General features: G+C 37.0%; 1 protein-coding gene across 13 annotated transcripts in view; it reads right to left on the minus strand.

The window, feature by feature from the left end:
- MAST2 (microtubule associated serine/threonine kinase 2) overlaps positions 1–21,825 on the minus strand; it is a 178,369-nt gene that overhangs the window by 63,167 nt on the left and 93,377 nt on the right. For 4 of the 13 annotated variants that reach the window (XM_058178904.1, XM_058178897.1, XM_058178907.1 and 1 more), the window contains 6 exons: positions 16,796–16,887; positions 7,976–8,054; positions 5,796–5,816; positions 2,716–2,794; positions 1,938–2,092; positions 643–718 (listed from right to left, as the gene is read on the minus strand). In XM_058178904.1, coding sequence (XP_058034887.1) covers positions 643–718; positions 1,938–2,092; positions 2,716–2,794; positions 5,796–5,816; positions 7,976–8,054; positions 16,796–16,887 — 502 coding nt within the window. Of the gene's footprint in view, positions 1–642; positions 719–1,937; positions 2,093–2,715; positions 2,795–5,777; positions 5,817–7,975; positions 8,055–16,795; positions 16,888–21,825 lie in introns of those variants that run through there. The other 9 variants (XM_058178898.1, XM_058178905.1, XM_058178902.1 and 6 more) reach the window with 7 other exon arrangements.

Below are 21,825 nucleotides of genomic sequence, written 5' to 3' on the forward strand. Positions count from 1 at the left end.
CTGTAAACTTTCATATTAAATTTATTGATATTATATTCTATAATTATAACTTAGGGATAAAAAACATCATTTCAGAAAAGTTTAAACACCATATAGTATGAGAGAGCTATAATGGGAGTGCATGTAATTTTTTATTTTTTACAGGCTAAATAGTGGATTTTTCATTTATTTTAGCATCCTATTTTGCTAAGAATAGAAAAATTTGACTTCAAATTTTAAACTTACGAGTTTTAAAAAATATGGGACCAAGAATTTTACACATATTTCATCTTTCAAATAGATTTTAGGAGAGACCTTTGAACCTCCTAACACTACTTATGGACCAAATAAAATATAATTTATATTTTGGCACACATTGTGATTCTTGACTGGCACCAATGACAAATACATTTTAAACAGGGGCCAGCTCCAGTCCATCTTTTTTGATGAAGATACTTTCTTAACTTAAATATTTATAATATTTTGTAAACCTTCAATTTGCTTAACTAATTCCAATGTGGATTTTCATTTTATTTATTATTTCCTTAACTTTGTATAAAGAATAGATTCTTTATATTATATATATACTATATTTATTTCATATTTTATTATTCCTACTAAATGGACCTTAAAAAACCTCAGATGTTCAGAGTACCTTCTTACCTTGGGAAATCTTTCTTTGTATACATGGTTCATCATCACTATTTCACTATCAAAGGACACTGGAGAACGACCAGGGCTAAAAAAAAAATATGAGGGGTAAAGCATTGTAACACAAGGCAGTATGACTATTTGAACATACCATCCACTTTAATGTGATTGTATATTTCATACACCACTTAACAGCATAAACTGTGTATGCATAATTACTATGTTATACTTTGGCTTTAATTCACAAGATACATTTGAAATATATAGGAGTCAAATTGCACCATTCTTCTCAGACTCATAAAAACAGGCACATCTTTTTTTGGCTCATACAGTTGTTGCGGTTGAAATTTCTTCATTGAAAGTTACAGTGTTCCAAAGTGATTAGTCAATTGTTTTTTTCACTTCCAAGCCAAGTGGTCAAGAAAATGTAATCAAAGTCACCTAGCCAGCTTGCATGCCTAAAAGATGACCAGAATCTGGGTTTTTCTGCTCCTATGACATTAGCTCTCAAAAGTAGATAATAAGAATACAATTTTGACAAAAGCAGTTCATGTATAAAATCCATTGTTGCTGAATTTCATTCCTAGGCATTTTGTCAATATGGACAAATCAGCAATAATTCAGCAATATTTAAACTTGTGGTTGTTCTCCCTTAGAACAGAAAAAAAAGGTGATTTAGGATCTAGTATAAAGACATCTTTTAATTTTTCCCAGGCCTGGGGATAGTATGTTTGTACAGCCCCTAATGTATTTTTATTGCTTTTTTACTGGTATGTTTGTTTTACTGGTATGTTTGTTTGCTCCAGGCTGTCATATTAGTTTCATTTTTTTAAATAGCATTTACTTGCTTATTTGATTTTTTAAGCCACTCAACCTACTGAAGTGGGTGGCCATAATAAGTTTGGTAAAATAAATATTTCTAATCTTTAACCTTTCCCTATCCAATATTCAGGTCAGTTTAAAACAGTGTGGATTAAAGGAGATATTTGCATTGATTTCAACTTTATCAAATTTAAAGTACTAAAAATAATGAATGTAATGAATAATGGCATTTGGGACATTCCAAGAGACTAAGATAGCTACTAGTTACACAGTAGATGCAAGACCTGTATTGGTCCATCTAGCCCACTGAGTCTGGCAGCTGTTCTTCAAAATTTTAAGCAGATTGAATGTGAAATTATATACAAACCATAAAGTCTATCATTTGAATTATGGTATTGCAGCAATTCATGGGTGAAACAAAAGTAATTTTTCTTGTGAGGATATCACAGAAAATTAAGCAAAAGGATGAAGGATTTAAGGATTACCTCAGGCTACGAGATCGAGGTCGCATTGCTGGAGAATGCCTTCCTTCCTCGTCAGTGATATTCTCTGTGCTGAAGTGCTTTGTCAGAAAGTGAAGTTCATCAGCTGTTGGTTGATAGGGCAGCTGGTGTAGCTTCTCCTGAGATGAGCAAGATGACTAAGAACAAAATGTATGCAAGAGAATACTTAAGGACAGGCAAATATTTTACAAAAATACATAATGATTTATTTCAAGGAGAAAAAATACAAATGTTCATGTATCTTATATTTGTCAAGGGTTTTTGTTAATATATTCTAAATGAATAATAAGCAGTGAGTGGAAACTAATCAAGGAGATAAGCAACTTAGAACTAAGGAGAAATTTCCTGACAGTTAAAACAATTAATCAGTGGAACAACTTGCCTGCAGAAGTTGTGAATGCTCCAACACTGGGAATTTTTAAGAAAATGTTGGATAACCATTTGTCTGAAATGGTGTAGGGTTTCCTGCCTGGGCAGGGGTTGGACTAGAAGACCTCCAAGGTCCCTTCCAACTCTGTTATTATTATTATTAATAATATAACAAAATAAGTGAGACTTCATTATGAAGGAAATCCAGAATATATTTTCATTTGGAACCTGAATTAGTTATAACATTCTCATCAAAAGTGTATTTAAGAATACATTTCTGTCAGAATATGAAAAAAGAAATATTTATCTAAAACATCTCAAATTCCATTAGCTATCAGGAGGAAAAGATCCTGGAATCATTCACTAATCAACACAGTGAGCATGAACTTACTGAAACAGTTGAACTTGGAGTGTTGGTTCCATATCCAGAAGAAGGGAGGGAGGCCAAAGACCAACGGCGCCCATCTGTCCTAGAAAATGATACAAACTGTATCTTAATAAATAGCTATTTTAAAAGTTATTAGAAATACATAATTTAAATAATAGATTTTGCCTTTTAAATGAGTCATATGCCATCAGAGTCTACTTAAAAATTCAATTTGCCACTTGCAAATTGCTGCTGACCCAAAGAATAAACACAGCAGAACAATATGACAGATATCTACACAAAATATACCACATAGTCAACAACTATGTACCTTCTAAACCAGGGGTCTCCAACTTTGGCAACTTTAAACCTGGAGGACTTCAACTCCCAGAATTCCCCAGCCAGCTTTGAAGTCCTCCAGGCTTAAAGTTGCCAAGGTTGGAGACCCCTGTTCTAAAATATTTTCTAAGATTTTTGCTGTGTTAATCTTTTTTCTCTCAAGTATTTCAAAAGAAAGTCAGAAGCAAACTTCCCATTCAATCTACTATATATAGAAACACAACTTACATTTCAAACCCATTTTTCTGTTAACTTTAGGAAAAAAACCAGTAACATTTAATTTATGCCTTCATGCTTCATGCACAAGATCACAAATATTTAAGACATTACAAATTCCATGCTACAGTTAAAAACCCCAAACAGGCATTTTTTAAAAAAAAAAAATGCTATTGCTATTGTTGTGTCTTGTCACTCACTGTATGTTACTTTTTATATGCAAAAATCCAAGATTCTTGAATTAAAGCATCTATGACCTGATCAAGCAAGAATCTTCTTGTGCTCTTATGGTTTTCAAGGTGTTTTTTTAAAGTATATGTATTATAAATGTTTTTTTGATTTTTAAAAAAATATTGAAAAGAAGAAACTGCAGGTAAATCAACACTATAAATAATACTGTTTACAAATACACAAACATGGTGCAAAATATTAACTATTCCTTGGCACGATCATGTTTAAAAATCACAATTAAAAAAAAAAGGGCCCTTTCAAAACAAACGTCGTCTAAAGAAATATATAAAGCAAATAAAGGAATATGTTTTACCTATAGTTTTCATATGAAAAAACGACTTCTGTTTAATGGATCAACTTATCACCTAGCCAATATACATAATAAAAAGGAGAACTGAAAAGAGCAGTTCCAAGGCAGCAAATTTTCAAGCAGTGTTCACTTAGCAACTGCAGAATAAGAATGCCTATTAACAATATTATTAGATTTATAACTTTTATTTTCAGTTGCAAAAATCCTTAGTCATTAACTTTTCCCTGACCAATTATTTACTGACAGTAAACATTTCACTTGAGGTAAAACAGAACAGCAATCCACTGTTCCTATATGACACTTTTCATGATACTGACTTGTTTGCAGCTACATTTTACAGTCGATTTAAATTAAAATTACTATAACACAGCTCCCAGAGTAGTAAAGAAGTTTAGGTTATTTTCACTGTTCAGGTGGAACAGGAATTTTTAAATCATTTATTTAATTGTGGCAGGCTCTTTGTGAACAACAAAAGACAAAGTAAAAATAACAAGACCTCAACTAAAATACAGGGCAGGTTTTGTGAATGGATGAAGGTTTTCTGAAGTTCACATACTGCTCAGACCAGTGGTTCTCAACATGTAATCTGCGGACCCCTGGGGGCCATGATGTCGTCACACGGGGTCCACGAAGACTTGAAGAAATGTTATGATTTAATTCATAAGCTAAGCCTTGGTGGTCCCATGGCAGGGGTGAAATGCTCCCAGTTCGGACCGGATCGCCCGATCCAGTAGCGATGGTGGTGGGTGGTTCGGAGAACCAGTAGCAAAAATCTCTCCTGCATGCCCAGCTGAGCATCAGCTGAGGTTGTTTGTTTGTTTTTTACTTTTAAAAGCGTTTCTTCTTCCGCCAAAAAAAATGCTTTTAAAAGTAAAAAAAAAAAGCCTCTGATGATCGCACAGCTCAGCTGGGATCATCTGAACTTTAAAAGCATTTTGTTAACAGCCTCTTCAACTGAAGAGGTTGTAGAAAAAAATGCTTTTAAAGGGTTCTGGCAATCAGGCAATTCAGCTGGGATTGTCAGAACACTTTAAAAGCATTTTTTTCTACCACTTCTTTGGCTGAAGAGGCTGTAAAAATGCTTTTAGAAGGTTCTGGCGATCAGGAAACTCAACTGGGATCGTCAGAACACTTTAAAAGCATTTTTTCTACAACCTCTTCAGCCAAAGAGGTTGTAGAAAAAAATGCTTTTAAAGGCTCCTCTGGCGATCCCAGCTGAGTTGTCTGATCATCAGAGGCTTTTGAAAGCATTTTTTTACAACCTCTTCGGCTGAAGAGGTTGTAGAAAAAATGCTTTTAAAGTGTTCTGACAATCCCAGCTGAGTTGCCTGAAAAATGCTTTTAAAAGTGCAAAAAAAAAGTTGGCCATGCCCACCCAGTCACGTTACCACCACCACCACCAAGCCACGCCTTCAGAACCAGTAGTAACAAATTTTACATTTCACCCCATCCCGTGGCCATGGTTTGTGGCCACAAAAGGTATTTAAGGGGGGCCCGTGGTGAAGAGAAGGTTGAGAACCACTTAGATTATTAAATAGAAAATACTCTAGATGCAGCACAAGAACTTTATTCTCCCCCTCCCCATTTCCCTACATATCTTGGGAAATATTTATTTAAAAGAAGAGATGGTACCCATAACTGAAAGGAAAATGAGCTATTTTACATTATTACACAGAGGATAAGCTCAGCTCACTAATGCTACTATCCCATACAGACTTATTTCTAAGTATTTTAATTCTGGGTTCACTTCTGAATTGAATAAAGTTTATTTCTCTTTTAAGTTGATATGTCTACAGATGCATATTAGAACATTCAGAGGAACAGCAATATGTTCTTTTCAACAGAAGTCATAAAACTTAAAAAACCAGATGTCACTCGTTTTAATTGGTCAAGAGAAGCGTTGCCAACATGCCTAAATGGGTTATGAAAGCATGAGCTCGCCGGGACTGCAACATGCAAAAGCTTTCCATTCATACTGCATACAACTTACATCTGCTGTACCATTTACCTGTCTGCCCTGTGTCCATGGCTATATAAAAACAAACAGTACCAGCAATAAAAATGGGAACAAAATACAGAACATTTGTAAACATTTATCAAATAGTTATTGTTATCCCTTTAAACACACTAAGCAATTTTATGGACGAACTTGCAATGTAAGAAAACAAAAAAGAAACGTATTATTTAATGACAGATTTATACATCAGATTTATACTGAAATAATTCCACCACTCAACTTTGATAATTATTCGTCTTTATCTTGCATATATAAGTAAAGCCCAGCTTTCACATTTTTTACCAGATTCAGGTCTGCTCACAAAATACTGAATTTGAGATTTATTGTTAAATAATATTTTCTTAGCAAAACAAATGGTAGTAGCCTGATAGTCTAACAATATTAATGGAATTTTTAAAATTACTCGTGGGATAACTTAACAACAAAGATATAAAACAGCTATAACATCCCATCATAATTTAATAGTGGCATCTATGAAAAAATCATTATATTTGAATACCCCAATATTTCATCCCCAAAACCTGTAACCTGTCCATAGACACCACCCTTTGTTTGCATCTGGCACCCTGCGCCATCTGATTTTTTAAAAAATATTATTTTAATCAAAACAAAAATGGAAAGCTGGTTTGGGGCAACTGAAAGTATCATCTTTACTTCCAAGGATATATGTTGGCTGAAAATGGTCCCCAAAACTTCTTTGGGGGGGGGGAGAGATGGGAAATAGTGCAGAATAGTGTTTTCACTGAAAGTACAGCCAAGGTCTGGAGAGGGTGCAAAGGAACTGCAACAAGGTTTGGGGAATGTGCAAGGGAGGCATGGTAAAGATCTGGGAGCGTTTGGAGGGGTGTGCGAGTAGCTGGCAAGGGAGAAGGGTGAGACTTATCTGAGTGACATACGACTTGCGTCTTTCCCTCCTGGCTTTTTTTGGGGATATTCTGGGGAAGGGGGCAGGGAAATTTGCAAATGGCGATCACATGATTGAGAGGCACTGCAATTGGTCATAAGTGCGAGCCAGTTGACTTGCACCCAGATTCCAAGGTCAAATCATACCCACCATCCATTCAGTGCCATCATAATTTCAAATGGCCCATGGAACTGCTATGTGTTTTAACTTTGCATTTTTGACTGATTTGTTTTGAATTTATTTTAAGATTAGAGATGGGCAGCCATGCAATTTGAATGAATAAATAAATATTGCAATGTATTTGTTTCTGAATGTATTACAAAATAACAAAAGTCCATTTGCTACTGCATACAAACAGAGTTTATTGGGACGGGGAGGGGGGCGTCTTACTCCCACACTTGACTTCCTTTTAAAAGAAGCCATCATGCCCCAAATTGTGAATATCTGATTAAAGACAAACTGGGTTTTTTTTAATCCGCAAATGAACAAATCTCAAGATTAGAAAATTGAGCCAAGCTCAATCAGCACAAAAATCTTGAACAATATTCTTCAGTACTGATTTAATAGCAATTCAAATGGACTGAGATAAATACAGGTAGTCCTCGACTTACAACAGTTCGTTTAGTGACTGTTCAAAGTTACAACCACTGAAAAAACTGACATACGACCATTTTTCAGAGTTGCAATCTTTGTAGCATCCTCATGATCATGTGATCAAAATTCAGATGCTTGGCAACTGGTTCATACTTATGATTATTGTGCCCCAATGTCATATGATCCCCTTTTGCGACCTTCTGACAAGCAAAATCAATGGGAAAGCCAGATTCACTTAACAACCGAGTTACTAACTTATCAACTGCAGTGATTCGCTTAACAAGGCAAGAAAGGTCATAAAATGAGAAAAAACTCACTAACAAACATCTCACTTAACAACAGAAATTTTGACCTCAATTGTGGTCATAAATTGAGGACTCTCTGTAATGGTAAATCCTTAAAGTGTGCAATATTCTAATTCTACCAAAATCCAGGTTCGATCTGAATTCTGAATCTAAAATATTCTGATATCTGTACAAGCACTGGAATCCTATATCAAACAGACACATTAAAGATTTTTTTTAAAAACTATCTTTAAAACAACGGTACAAAGTTAATGAATCAGATCTCTCTCTCTCTCTCTCTCTCTCTCTCTCTCTCTCTCTCTCTCACACACACACACACACACACACACACACACACACACAAATGGAATAAAATCACTCATACATACCTACGGGCAGGAACAAAGGAAAAGTGAGATGGTGCATTTGGAGAAAAATTTCGGGGGCTATCCAATGGACTTCCACCTGCTTAAAAACATACAAAATGGTATTTGAACTATGCTTACAAGTATTTCTATATTATAGTTAATGTGAATCTGACATACAGTTTTTCAGACTTATGGTTTTTATTGTTATTAATCATAGTGTTCAACCTATTTTCTCTAACTTTTTCTGGTAAAAAATAAGCCAGAATAACTGGTGAAAAACAATAATGAGGATCACAAATGGCTTAGACGTCTATGAATTAGATGAATTAATCAGGATCTAATCCATGTGACCTATACTATGCCAATCTGGAAATGCTCTATTATATAAATATATGTTACTGCTTGTGAAGTTACAAATACCACTTCATATGCATTAATCTGCATTTATTTAAAAGGAACAGACATTAATTCTATACCTGCACTTACAAATATTATGTGAAATGTGAATATAACTGTACAGCTTTGTAATAAATCAGCTTTAAATTAAACATCTGCATAATGTAAAAATGTAAACCACACTGGAGCAGAGCAAAAGTATAGTCAGCCTAACCTTCTGCTCCAATAGACACCCACAAAATATGTCTTGTAAGTCTATGTATCTTTCCTTAATGAGATTTTCCTAGTAATCTAGTCCAGTAAAAAATATTAAGAGTAAACAACAATGTCCTACACTTCTTTTCCGATTCTGTTTTTGTTTTTTGACACAAACCCAGCAGAAGATAATGTACCCAGGATGGAATACATCTTCCTCATCAAAAAGTTTAAACAGGAAGCCAAGGGAACAAAAGGCTATTTCACAGAAATAGAATGATCAGTGTGCCTCATTTCCCTTCTCTGGGTCTGTGCTTCTAAGTAAATCCTTGCCTTCTAACTATTTCTACGTGTGTAGGCCTTTAATCCCCACTCCCTATCCTAGAGCCATCATATATGGCCTGCAAAAATCCAGATGCCAACTAGATGGCAAGAAAGAATTTTCTATATGTCTCTGACCATCCAGAGTTTAGCCTTACCCTAATATCATAGCTTTATTCTATTTCTTCTCTGGGCTCTCCCCTATAAGCAATCTAACATTTTCCCCACGCCTTTCCTACTCTAAATTCCTTATGTACAATATACAGTACATACAATATTTGTTTATGCAATAGAAGAATTGTATTCTAAGCAGTATTCATTTTCTAATAAATCTAGTGATAACATATGTATCGTACAATTTGGTGGACAGGTACTATATTGTGACAGGTGAGAAATATTTTTAATAACTTCAACTTTTAATTGTATCCCATTAAAATATTTCTCAGTATAAGGTGAAAAGTCATGAACAGTCATAAGTTCAGCATTGAAACAGTCATAAGTTCAAGAATGGGTCACAATTCAATTTTTTTCAGTGCCATAAGTACTTCCAATGGCTGTTGAACAAACGGGCATTAAGCAAGAACTACCTGTATTACAGATTCAAACAGACTGCTTGCCTGTTTGTTGTTAAGTCACCTTTCTCATTTCTACTTGGATTTCTGATAAAAACACTTTTTCTGTAGTCTCTTCTTCCATCCTACCCTCACCAAACACATTTATGCTACATTATTTTCCACCTTCATTCATAACATTGTACATTTCCCCCATATTTGATTCTTCCATTATCACCTTTCAACTATCATTGTAAGGGATAATTCTGATCAGCCTTTAATAAATGGTTCTCAGAGGAGAAAGAACTATTACATAAACATAGTTCAGCTGCCTCCAAACACCATTAAAACACCACATGTTTCTTTATTCAGCAAAGTGGGAAGAAGGCGGCTAGATCTTAAATATTAAAGTATACAAGCTTATATAAAGGCTTGAACTTGTTTTCTGAGGCAAATAATATATTGTATTCTGGGATATTTTTTTTCTACAGCAAAGTTCTAGTTTTTCAAGTTTCAGCTTTTTCAGCCAATCACTGAATAAGTTTCCAGTAAATGGATGGTTGGGGGAGCTGGGTTTCATACCCTGATATATGAAGCCCAACTATACGGATTCTGACTTTGTTATTGTTAGCTGCGAAGTTGTGTCCGACCCATCGCGACCCCATGGACAACATTCCTCCAGGCCTTCCTGTCCTCTACCATCCTCTGGAGTCCATTTAAACTCATGCCTACTGCTTCAGTGACTCCATCCACCCACCTTGTTCTCTGTCGTCCCCTTCTTCTTTTGCCCTCAATCTTTCCCAAAATTAAGTTCTTCTCCAGTGAGTCCTTACTTCTCATTAGGTGGCCAAAGTATTTCAGTTTCATCTTCAAGATCTGACCTTCTAAAGAGCAGTCAGGGTTGATCTCCTCTAGGACTGACTTGTTTGTTCACCTTGCAATCCAAGGGACTTGCAGGAGTCTTCTCCAGCACCATAGTTCAAAGGCGTCAATTCTTTGATGCTCAGCCTTCCTTATGGTCCAACTTTCACAGCCATACATTGCAACTGGGAAAACCATAGCCTTGACTATACTCACTTTTGTTGGGAGGGTGATGTCTCTGCTTTTTAGTACGCTGTCTAGATTTGCCATAGCTTTCCTCCCCAGGAGCAAGTGTCTTTTAATTTCTTGGCTGCAGTCTCCATCTGCAGTGATCTTGGAGCCCAGGAAAATAAAATCTGTCACTACCTCCATTTCTTCCCCATCTATTTGCCAGGAATTGAGAAGGCCAGATGCCATGATCTTAGTTTTCTTAATGTTGAGTTTCAAGCCAACTTTTGCACTCTCCTTCTTTACCCGCATCAAGAGGCTCTTTAATTCCTCTTCACTTTCTGCCATTAGAATGGTATTATCTGCATATCTGAGGTTGTTGATATTTCTCCGGCAATCTTAATTCCAATTTTTGATTCATCCAGCCCCGCCTTTCTCATGATATGCTCTGCATGTAAGTTAAATAGGCAGGGCGATAGTATACAGCCTTGCCTGACTCCTTTCTCAATTTTGAACCAATCAGTAGTTCCGTGTCCAATTCTCACTGTTGCTTCTTGACCCGCATATAGGTTTCTCAAAAGTGGTCTGGTATTCCCATCTCTTTAAGAATTTGCCACAATTTATTGTGATCCACACAATCAAAGGCTTTAGCATACTTAATGATGTTTTTCTGGAACTCCCCTAGCTTTCTCCATGATCCAGTGTATGTTGGCATTTTGATCTCTAGTTCCTTTGCCTCTTTGAAATCCTGCCTGTACTTCTGGTAGTTCTCGATCCACATACTGTTGGAGCCTAACTTGTAGGATTTTAAGCATAACCTTACTAGCATGTGAAATGAGTACAATGGTGAATAGTTTGAACATTCCTTGGCACTGCCTTTCTTTGGAATTGGAATGTAAACTAACCTTTTCCAATCCTGTGGCCACTCTTGGGTTTTCCAAATCTGCTGGCAAATTGAGTGTAGCACTTTTAACACATCGTCTTTTAAGATTTCGAATAGCTCAGCTGGAATACTGTCTCCTCCATTAGCTTTGTTGTTGCTCAGATTTCCTAAGGCCCATTTGACTTCACATTCTAGGATGTATGGCTCGAGCTCAGTGATCACCCCATTGTGGTTATCAGGGATGTTAAGCTCGTTCTTGTATAGTTCTTCTGTGTAATTTTGTTACCTCTTCTTAATCTCTTCTGCCTCTGTTTGGTTCCTTTTATTTGGTCCTTTTGGTCCTATTTTTGCTTGAAATATTCCTTTCATATCTCCAATTTTCTTGAAGAGATCTCTGGTCCTCCCTATTTTATTGTTTTCTTCTATTTCTTTGCACTGTTCATTTAAGAATGAACGGAATAGATTTAATTCAGATGACCATCAGGTATACTACTGCGGGCAAGAATCCTTCAGAGGAAATGATTACTTCATTTCCTCTGAAGGATTCTTGCCCGCAGTAGTATATCTGATGGTCATCTGAATTAAATTCACCCATTCCTGTCCATTTAGTTTGCTGATTCCCAAGATGTCAATGTTCAGTCTTGTCATCTCTTGTTTGATCATGTCCAGCTTGCCTCGATTCATGGATCTTACATTCCAGGTTCCTAAGGAGAAAAAATCCTTACAGCATCGGACTTTCCCTTCACCACCAGATGCATCCACAGCTGAGCATCCTTTCAGCTTTGGCCCAGTCGCTTCACTCTTTCTGGCACTACTAATACTAGCCCTCTGCTCTTCCCCAGTAGCATATTGGACACCTTCCGACCTGAGGGGCTCATCTTCTGGCGTCATATCTTTTTTCTTTTTGGTACTGTCCATGGGGTTTTCATGGCAAAGATACTGGAGTGGGTTGCCATTTCCTTCTCCAGTGGATCACGTTTTGTCAGAACTCTCTGCTATGACCTGTCCATCTTGGGTGTCCCTGCACGACATAACTCATAGCTTCATTGAGCTATGCAAGCCCCTTCGCCACGACAGGGCAGTACTCCATGAAGGGGGAATTTTGACTTTCATACTACCAATTAATACTTCCTGACATACATTTTAACTCTGCATTTTACTTCCCTGAATCTTAAACTCTGTTCCACCAAATTAGGTCACTTTCATCCAGATCTATTATATCCTTCTAGATTTGCTTGCTTGCTTGCTTGCTCTTTTTCTCATTTATTTATTCATGCTCCTTATCGTTTGCTCTTCTTACATTCCAAGCTGCAATTCCCCCATACACCACAGTTGTCAGAAATCTTGATCACTATCATTCATCCTGACTTTCCTCAACTGAGACTTTCGCAATATATTTTAGGAAGATAAAGTGTAGACTTAGTTAGCAGTTTCAATCATATCCATATTGCATGCAGCACATTTTGCCAGTATGTCACAAGAGTAACTGAAAGCCAATTTTATCTCAAACAGTTTATTTTATGAACAGTTTACTGACATAGACTCAGGATGCCAGTTTAAAATATTTAGCAGAAAGAGATTATGGTCTTCCTCTTTCCATCACTTTCCATCACTCTTTCCATCAGTGTTTCTCAGCAAAATATAGTTTTTCACTGCATACAAACACTGTAATTTCTGATCTGCTTCAACTATAAGTTGTATGTAAATCTGAATTTGATCCAAATTTTCAAATAAATGACGACTCTTTTCAAACAGTGATAACAGAAATAACCTTATACATGATTAGTCTGTACATTATATGCATTTAATCTCTTGAACTGACATTTCTTTTGATTCAATTCTGCAACGGGGGGAAATCTGCCAGGCTATACCACCTGCTTCACTCAGACAATCTGAAATTGCATGGAAAAAGACCATCTGAAATAGAATCGCTGCTGAATACTTTCTGAATATACAACTGAGATATTGCAATGGAATTTAGGCTGGACAAAAGTGCCATCCTTACCATCAACAGGGGGAAAATAGTGGAAATTGAAGGAATCAAGATACCCTATGGAAATAACATCAAGAGTCTAGATGAGTACCAATAGTCACTCTCGATGCAATTCAAACACATCTGAAGGACACATGAAGTCTGTCAGCTTTGACAAAATTTGCATCAATAAATTGCAAAAGAAGCTTTACTTGGAACAGCTTACATCCCATGATGATACAATACCTTTAATATACAACAACATCTGCCTATCCTAGGCCCTTGCGAAGGGCTCGAAGGTAAATGAAAATGTCAAATCCAGTCTAAACATCTGGCTGCATCAACAACAACAACAATAAAAATAATAATAAATATTTTAGGCATAATATGTTTTATAGGAATACTGGTGAACACTGTAAACATATATGGAAAGTAAGATCTTTCTATGTGAATATAACACAGAGAACTGAAAATGACAAGAAAGAAATATTATCAGATGTGTTTAACCTTTACTTCATAACATTTTGCAAAGTTAAAAACATCTGCCTCCAAATTGGTACTTCATTGAATGATGCCCAATCTATAGATAACAAAGAAAACTTGCTCATCCATTTTTATTTAAATGAATCCCTGGAAGTCAGGGACCATGTCTATTTATTATATTAAATTCCAACAGAAAAAAATTAAATTAACAAAAATTAAATTAAATTTTAGGTCTTTGGTTGTTCGGGTTTTCTCCCGTGTAAAATTGGAAGTGTCTTGGCGACGTTTCGACGAAGTCTCATTCGTCATCTTCAGGCTTCAGCTTCGTGCTTCTGGGAGCAATGTGTGATCGCAGCTGTTTCTTCCTTTTAACTGCTAATGGGGGTTTGAACTGATTGGGTGGGAGCTTGGCTGTGCTCTGATTGGATGGGGGGGGTTTGTGCTCTGATTGGATGGGGGTGTGTCCTGTGTTGGTGGGGGCTTGTTTGTGCTCAGTTTAGTCTGTGTTGCAGGGGGATTTGAGCTGGTGAGCTGCATAGCTGTTGTTTGGCTTTGTGGTTTATATATTTATATTTATATTTATATTTATTTTCTGAGGTTTTCATGGGTGTTTGTATGTAGGTCTTTGGTTGTTCGGGTTTTCTCCCGTGTAAAATTGGAAGTGTCTTGGCGACATTTCGACAAAGTCTCATTCGTCATCTTCAGGCTTCAGCTTCGTGCTTCTGGCAACGCCACGGTGGTTATGAACACATCTGACTACCAAACCAAATTAACCAACCTACTCCAAGACCCGGCATACAAACCCCTAAAAACAGACCCCACCACCTACCTAGAAAAAACCACTAGATCCAGAATAAAAGCCTCCCCCATCAGCGAAGAAATCCAACAAAGAATCATTCCCAGAGAGAAATCATCCAGATGCCCTAAGCTCTATGGCCTCCCCAAGATACACAAAGAAGGAACCCCACTCAGACCCATAGTCAGCTCCATAGGCTCACCTCTACAAAACCTAGCCAAATTTCTCGCCAAACAACTACAGCCCTATGCAGAATCCATCGCCTCACACGTAAAAAACTCATTCCAGTTCATAGAGATCATAAAGAAACAAAACTTACAGCCCAGCGACCTACTCATGAGCTTTGATGTCATATTCCTCTTCACCCAAGTGCCAATCAAAGAAGCCTTGACAGCTATCCAAAACAAATATAACCCCCCAAGCACATCCTAGATCTGACCAACCACTGCCTATCCAACACATACTTCATCTATAACAGACAAAAATACAAACAAATAGAAGGAGCACCCATGGGATCACCCCTCTCACCTGTCATTGCCAACCTCTACATGGAACACTTTGAAACCCAAGCACTAGAAAAATCTGATCACAAACCCAAACTCTAACTCAGATACGTAGACGACACCTTCATAATCTGGCCACACGGGGAAAAAAAACTTGTCAACTTCCTCACACACCTCAATAGCCTACACCCCAAAATACAGTTCACCATGGAAACAGAAGTTAACAACCAACTTCCCTTCCTAGATGTCTTAGTCTACAGGAAACCCAATGGCTCCCTAGGACACACCATCTACCAGAAGAAAACAACACACAAACCGCTATCTGCACGCACTCTCACACCACCACCCAGCACAGATCAACTCCGTAGCCAAGACACTCATCTCTAGAACAAAACGCTTAGCTGACGAACAACACCTAAAAACCGAACTACACACTCTCACTAACGTACTAACATCCAATGGATTCCAGAGAAATAAGATTACCAAACTAATCCAAAAAGAACCCCCCACTAAAATCCAAGACAGAGAACAAGAAAACAGCACAGCCCTCCTCCCATATATAAAAGGCACCACAGACAGAATCAGCAAGATCCTCCACAAACGTAACATCAAGACAGCATTCTGCACAAACCGAAAAATATCCACCATCCTAAGAAACCCCAAAGACAAAATTGAGTTAGAAAATCAAGGAGTATATGAAATCCCATGCACACCTGCCCCACCACATACATTGGACAAACCACCAGAAGAATAAGTGCACGCATTGAAGAACACAAGAACTCAGTCAAAAAAGAGGAACCAACTTCTTTCTTCCCTGGTCCAACACCTTAAAGCCACAGGACACGATATTGACTTTAAAAAGACCAGAACTATCGCCAAAGCTGAACACTTTAACAACAGAATAATCAGAGAAGCCATCGAGATAGAAAGACGCCCACACAGCATGAACAAACGAGATGATACCTCCCGCCTACCAGCCATTTGGAAACCGCCCTTATTGACAAACGAGTCCCTAACACGAGGAATGACACCAGACCCACACTCACGAGGTCCACACAGGATGTCACCACCACACATCCACCCAGAAAGCAGACCCAAACCCACACTGATCATGAAGCACAACCAAGGACCAGAAGCCAGACTGCAGTGGCAACATTAGCCATTTCAAACCCCTCCAATCCATACATGCAGCAGACTGACACCCACTATGAAGATGTAGCACGACCACGACCACGAAGCCAAACAACAGCAATGCAGCTCACCAGCTCAAATCCCCCTGCAACTCAGACTAATCTGAGCACAACCAAGCCCCCACCCAAACAGGACACACCCCCATCCAATCAGAGCACAAAAAAACCCCATCCAATCAGAGCACAGCCAAGCTCCCACCCAATCAGTTCAAACCCCCACTAGCAGTTAAAAAGGAAGAAACAGCTGCAATCACACATTGCTCCCAGAAGCATGAAGCTGAAGCCTGAAGATGACGAATGAGACTTCGTCGAAACGTCACCAAGACACTTCCAATTTTACACGGGAGAAAACCTGAATAACCAAAGACCTACATACAAACACCCGCGAAAACCTCAGAAAAGATAGATAGATAGATAGATAGATAGATAGATAGATAGATAGATAGATAGATAGATAGATAGATATGGATTGATAGACAGACAGACAGACAGACAGACAGACAGACAGACAGACACAATTACCTGCATGTCCATGAAGTGGAGAATGTGGTCGTGGAAGTGTTGGAGATGTGCTAGAGGTTACAATCAAGCTTTTTCTATTACTGGTTCGGCAGCTGAAATAAAAACACAAATCTTTAAGTAAAAGACAAAGCATAATTGTATTTATTCAGGATTCCTGCGGCATTGATAGCATGGTTGTACTGATTCAGGATTCCCAAAACCTATGTGCTAAATTGGATACAAAAATTGATCCAATTTTTATACAGTGTTATAAAGTGTTATACAGCTTTTAGTAAGGTAAAATGGACATTAATATGATTTTTGATATAAGTTAATTGCTCTCTTTAATTACAGATTGTAGTAATGGTTGAATAGTTCTATAATATAATAACTATACAAGTTATACATGAGAAATTTGTCATAAATAACCACCATTCCTAAATTGGAATGAAATCGTAACATTTCCAAAAAAAATTGGATGCCTCTCCATCGATACATCTTCACTAAATTGAAAGAAAATGAGAAAAGCCTACTAAAGATATTGTTTATCATGTACTTTATAATGTGAAGTGATTAAGAAACAAATATTCTCATGAAATGAAATAGACCGCTGCAGACAAGAATAAGTTTCTGTTCAAGTTCAAAGAGAATAGGGAAGCTCAACAACAGGACATTCCTTTGCAGACATTCAACCTTCTCACCCCAAGCATTTCCTTTGCCACCCCTGTTTTCTCCAGACAGACTGCAAGCTGAGACTCACCAGAAGTAAAGTGGATGTCCCTATTTAAACATTTTCGAACAAACCTAGCTAGTAGCAAGCTAGCTAGCAGCTATAAAGAACAGCAAGTATAGAGTTGGGAAAGATCCTTCACATAGCCATTAGATCAGGTATGAGGATGCTAATTCAAGCATATGAAAATGAAAACAAGAAGACACTACTAATGTAATAACTAATAGGAAACATATCACAACCACACTATTTAATAAAATTAATCAAAATGTTCATTAAAGTTCAGTCTTTCACCTAAATTACAATAATTTCTTCCAGATGGGAATAAAAGAATTAAAGAAAATTCAGGAAATTAAAGAATTAAAGAAAATTCAGAAACTTTAGCTCATTCAAAATGAAGCAGCATGCAAGATTGCTGACCAGTCTCAAGGTATGACAACTAATTAGTCTTGTCAGATAGAGGCAACAGTTTGCGAGACCACTAGCCCAGTACCAGGGTAAGCATTTCAAAGGGTAGGTGAATAGAGTAGAAAAAGAAAAACATAGTCACACTCTACTTAGCGACTGCTTCACTTCACAGAGCAGTCCCAATTGTGGTCATCAAATGAGTATTACCTATATTTAGAATTTAATCACTTCACAGTTCACTGCTTGTAACCTGATTACTAGCCATTTTAAAAGGCTATTCAAAACAAATTTTAACATGAGAAAATTATCTGTCTAAATCCTCAACAAAGCTTTAATAAATCTGAGCCCACAGCTAGTGCTAACTCAAAAAACACCTGATTAGCAGTACCTAATTTATGACTAACTTTGAACTGGCAATTCAAGATATAAAATTTCACATGTAAAATTCATTTTTAACAATACATATTAACTTGCTGCAAATAAACCAATTTCCTCCAAAAGAGAAAGAAAGGCTCCCAGTTTTCTTTGTATCAGTGATAACTAATCCATATCAGACAATTTTGTTAGAATAGAATAGGATAGGATAGGATAGGATAGGATAGGATAGGATAGGATAGAATAGAATAGAATAGAATAGAATTGAATTGAATTGAATTGAATTGAATTGAATTTTTTATTGGCCAAATGTGATTGGACACACAAGGAATTTGTCTTGGTGCATATGCTCTCTTACTAAATATATACATAGGCAAGCCCTTCCACTGATTAATTGTTCTGTCAAGAAATTACTCCTTATTTCTAGATTGGTTTTCTTCTTGATTAGTTTCCATCCATTGCTTCTTGTCCTGCCTTCAGGTGCTTTGGGGAATAGCTTGACCCCCTCTTCTTTGTGGCAGCCCCTTAGGTATTTGAACACTGCTACCATGTCGCCCCTACTCCTTCTTTTCATTAAGCTAGACATACCCAATTCCTGCTACTGTTCTTAATCTGTTTCAGCTTCCAAGCCCTCTAGTCATCTTTAACTCTTTCTAGAATCTCAACATCTTTTTTATGTTGTGGCAACCAAAACAGGATGCAATATTCTAACTGTGGTTTTACCAAGGCATTATAAACCGGTACTAACACTTCAGGTGATCTTCAATCTATCCCTCTGTTAATACAGCCTGAAACTGTTTTGGCTTTTTTGGCAGCTGCAGCACACTACTGGCTCATAGTAGTTCTCTGTCTGTCTCTGTCTGTCACTATTTATCTGGGATTTTGTCCATATATGAAATTTGTTATAAGTTATTTCACTACTTTTCTTTAATGCCTGCTTGCAGAATTTCAATGTCCACACCATACAATTCCTATTCTCATTCTGCACACTATTTCAATGAAATGCATGGTATGTCAACCACACCATTCATCAGGCATTATAAAGATAGGATATACTGTTTCTATTTATTTATCTTATCATCTCAGTTTCCCTTTCCTTCCCTGAGCATTCTCTCTCAGTGAATAATATTGGTGAGCAGACATTTCATCAAAAGTTACAGCCCCTAAATTAGCTTAAAGAATGGATAAGAAGTTTCCTATCAACAACTTTTAAGTATGTTAACTAAATTAAGTATCTTTACCTATCTTTAGAATAATGTGCCTCTGATATCAATTATGCAATTGATTATTTAATTCTTTCATGTCCTCTTTGTAGCTTTGCTAAATATATTTAGCTCTTGAAAAGAGATTGTAGACTGAGTAGCAGGGGTCAGTATTATTTTCCCTGTTTATTTATTGGAATTAACAGAGTAGAGCACACAAATCAAAAATAATTGTACATTAAATAAGTGGACTTGGATCAAATATAGCCCAAATTCAGCAGAACTTCAATTCCATAGTATCATAGAATTAAAGTTGTTTTTGTTTTTTGTTTTTTGGTGGTTTTTTTTGTTTACATTTATACCCCGCCCTTCTCCGAAGACTCAGGGCGGCTTACAATGTATAAGGCAATAGTCTCATTCTATTTGTATATTTTTTTTACAAAGTCAACTTATTGCCCCCCCCAACAATCTGGGTCCTCATTTTACCTACCTTATAAAGGGTGGAAGGCTGAGTCAACCTTGGGCCGGGCTCGAACCTGCAGTAATTGCAGGCTCTGTGTTCTAATAACAGGCTTCTCTACTGCCTGAGCTATCCCGGCCCCTGGTAATCTTATAACTTATCCAACAGTGTAGAAAAAAAAAGATGGATCTGACACAATTTTGTCTGAAATAATGCTACAGACAATAGCACATATGTACCACAGGGAACACTAACAAATTTCATCTGTTTCAAAACAAATAACTTTTAAAACTGTTACTGAATATGGAAACAATTTATACCAAAGGCTTGCTTGTTCTTATCTATTTTCAAGCACATAATTATTCCTGTTGTTAGCTGAACCATTGCTTGCAAAAATTGCTTCCATCTCAAAATTACTATAATTAAAGCTATGGCTTCCATATCTCGACTTAATATGGCTGTGCAGCTGTTGCTTTTCAGCAATATGTCAATTTTAGACTTGTATCTTTTGTTGCATCATGAAGAGAAATAATTAAAATACTTGTTGTGATCTTTTAAATATTCATTTTAAAGAAGGTTTTTGTTGTGAATATTTCTAAGAATAATTTTGTCTAAGAGTAATTGTGGTTTTAAGACTTCTAGTAAAGATTATTTTTCTCCTACAAGTTCCTGAAAAGGTAATTCAGACTATTTATAACTAAAATTGATGTTTCTAACAATCATGTAGTAGATTTAAACAGACTGGAGGTAGACAAGCAGTGTACAAGAAACTGTTTTGATATTTCTGATCACAAATATATTATGTGACAATGCCAACATAAGATTTATTTGCCTTCCCACTATGCTGACTTGACAACATTAAAAACTGAAGGGGGAATGACTATGAATGGGGCTGTGTTCTTTATAGCAATTCAGAATGTTCCTTTTGCTTAATTTTTTTTTAAAGTGTTGTAGCACTTCATAAAAGAACAGAAAACAAACCAATAAACTAACTAGTTTACACTGAGGCAAATAACGTTAATGTAATTATTATCGAACATGAGGAGTGACTTATTTAAAATAAGAGAAAAGAAACTAATCTTTAATGTTTGTAAAAATCTTGAGAAGGGGCATTGTTCTTATCTGATACGCTCCTTCTCGTTGGGTGGATATATTTATTTATTTATTTATTGTTCAAATTTTTATACCGCCCTTCTCCAAAGACTCAGGGCGGTGTACAGCATAGATAAAACAAATGTACAAAAACATTAAAATACAATATATATTTAAAAATCTAATTCCATGAGCTGAATATTTAAAATAAGTAGATACAACTATAAAATAAAATAGCCCCGCTAAACCCCCGCTAAAAAACCCTCAATTAAAATTTATCATTAGGCCAGCCCTGCTTGATGAAAGAGAAAAGTCTTAAGTTCGCACTTAAAGGTCCGGCGATAGCATCCAGGAATGGGTTGACCTCGTCTGCTAGCCAATTAGACTGAGTCTGTCAGAGCTGTGAGGACACGCCACCTTTACCAACAGTCCCCAGCTTTTGGCAATGATGAAGTGACAGACTCAATGTGTCTTGTTCCGATGTTCTTCCCCTTGGACCCAGGACCAACCGGCATCTAAGGGTGGTGCTGGATGCTATCTCCACCCAACAAGAAGAAGCATATCAGGTAAGACCAACACCCCTTCTCCATTGTGGTGGAGATAACATTCAGGAATGGGACATACCAAAGCTGGCTTGTCCTTACGGGTGGGCCGCAGTCTGGTTCAAGGTCCCCTGATCAGAATGGACCCTCTGGAGAACCCACCTGCCAAAGGCCACCTCTACTGAGGCGTAGCTGTCCAGTTTATAGTATCTGATGAAAGGGGACGGAGAGGACCATATAGC

The sequence above is a fragment of the Ahaetulla prasina genome, chromosome 3 (assembly GCF_028640845.1).
Source record: "Ahaetulla prasina isolate Xishuangbanna chromosome 3, ASM2864084v1, whole genome shotgun sequence".
NCBI lineage: Eukaryota > Metazoa > Chordata > Lepidosauria > Squamata > Colubridae > Ahaetulla > Ahaetulla prasina.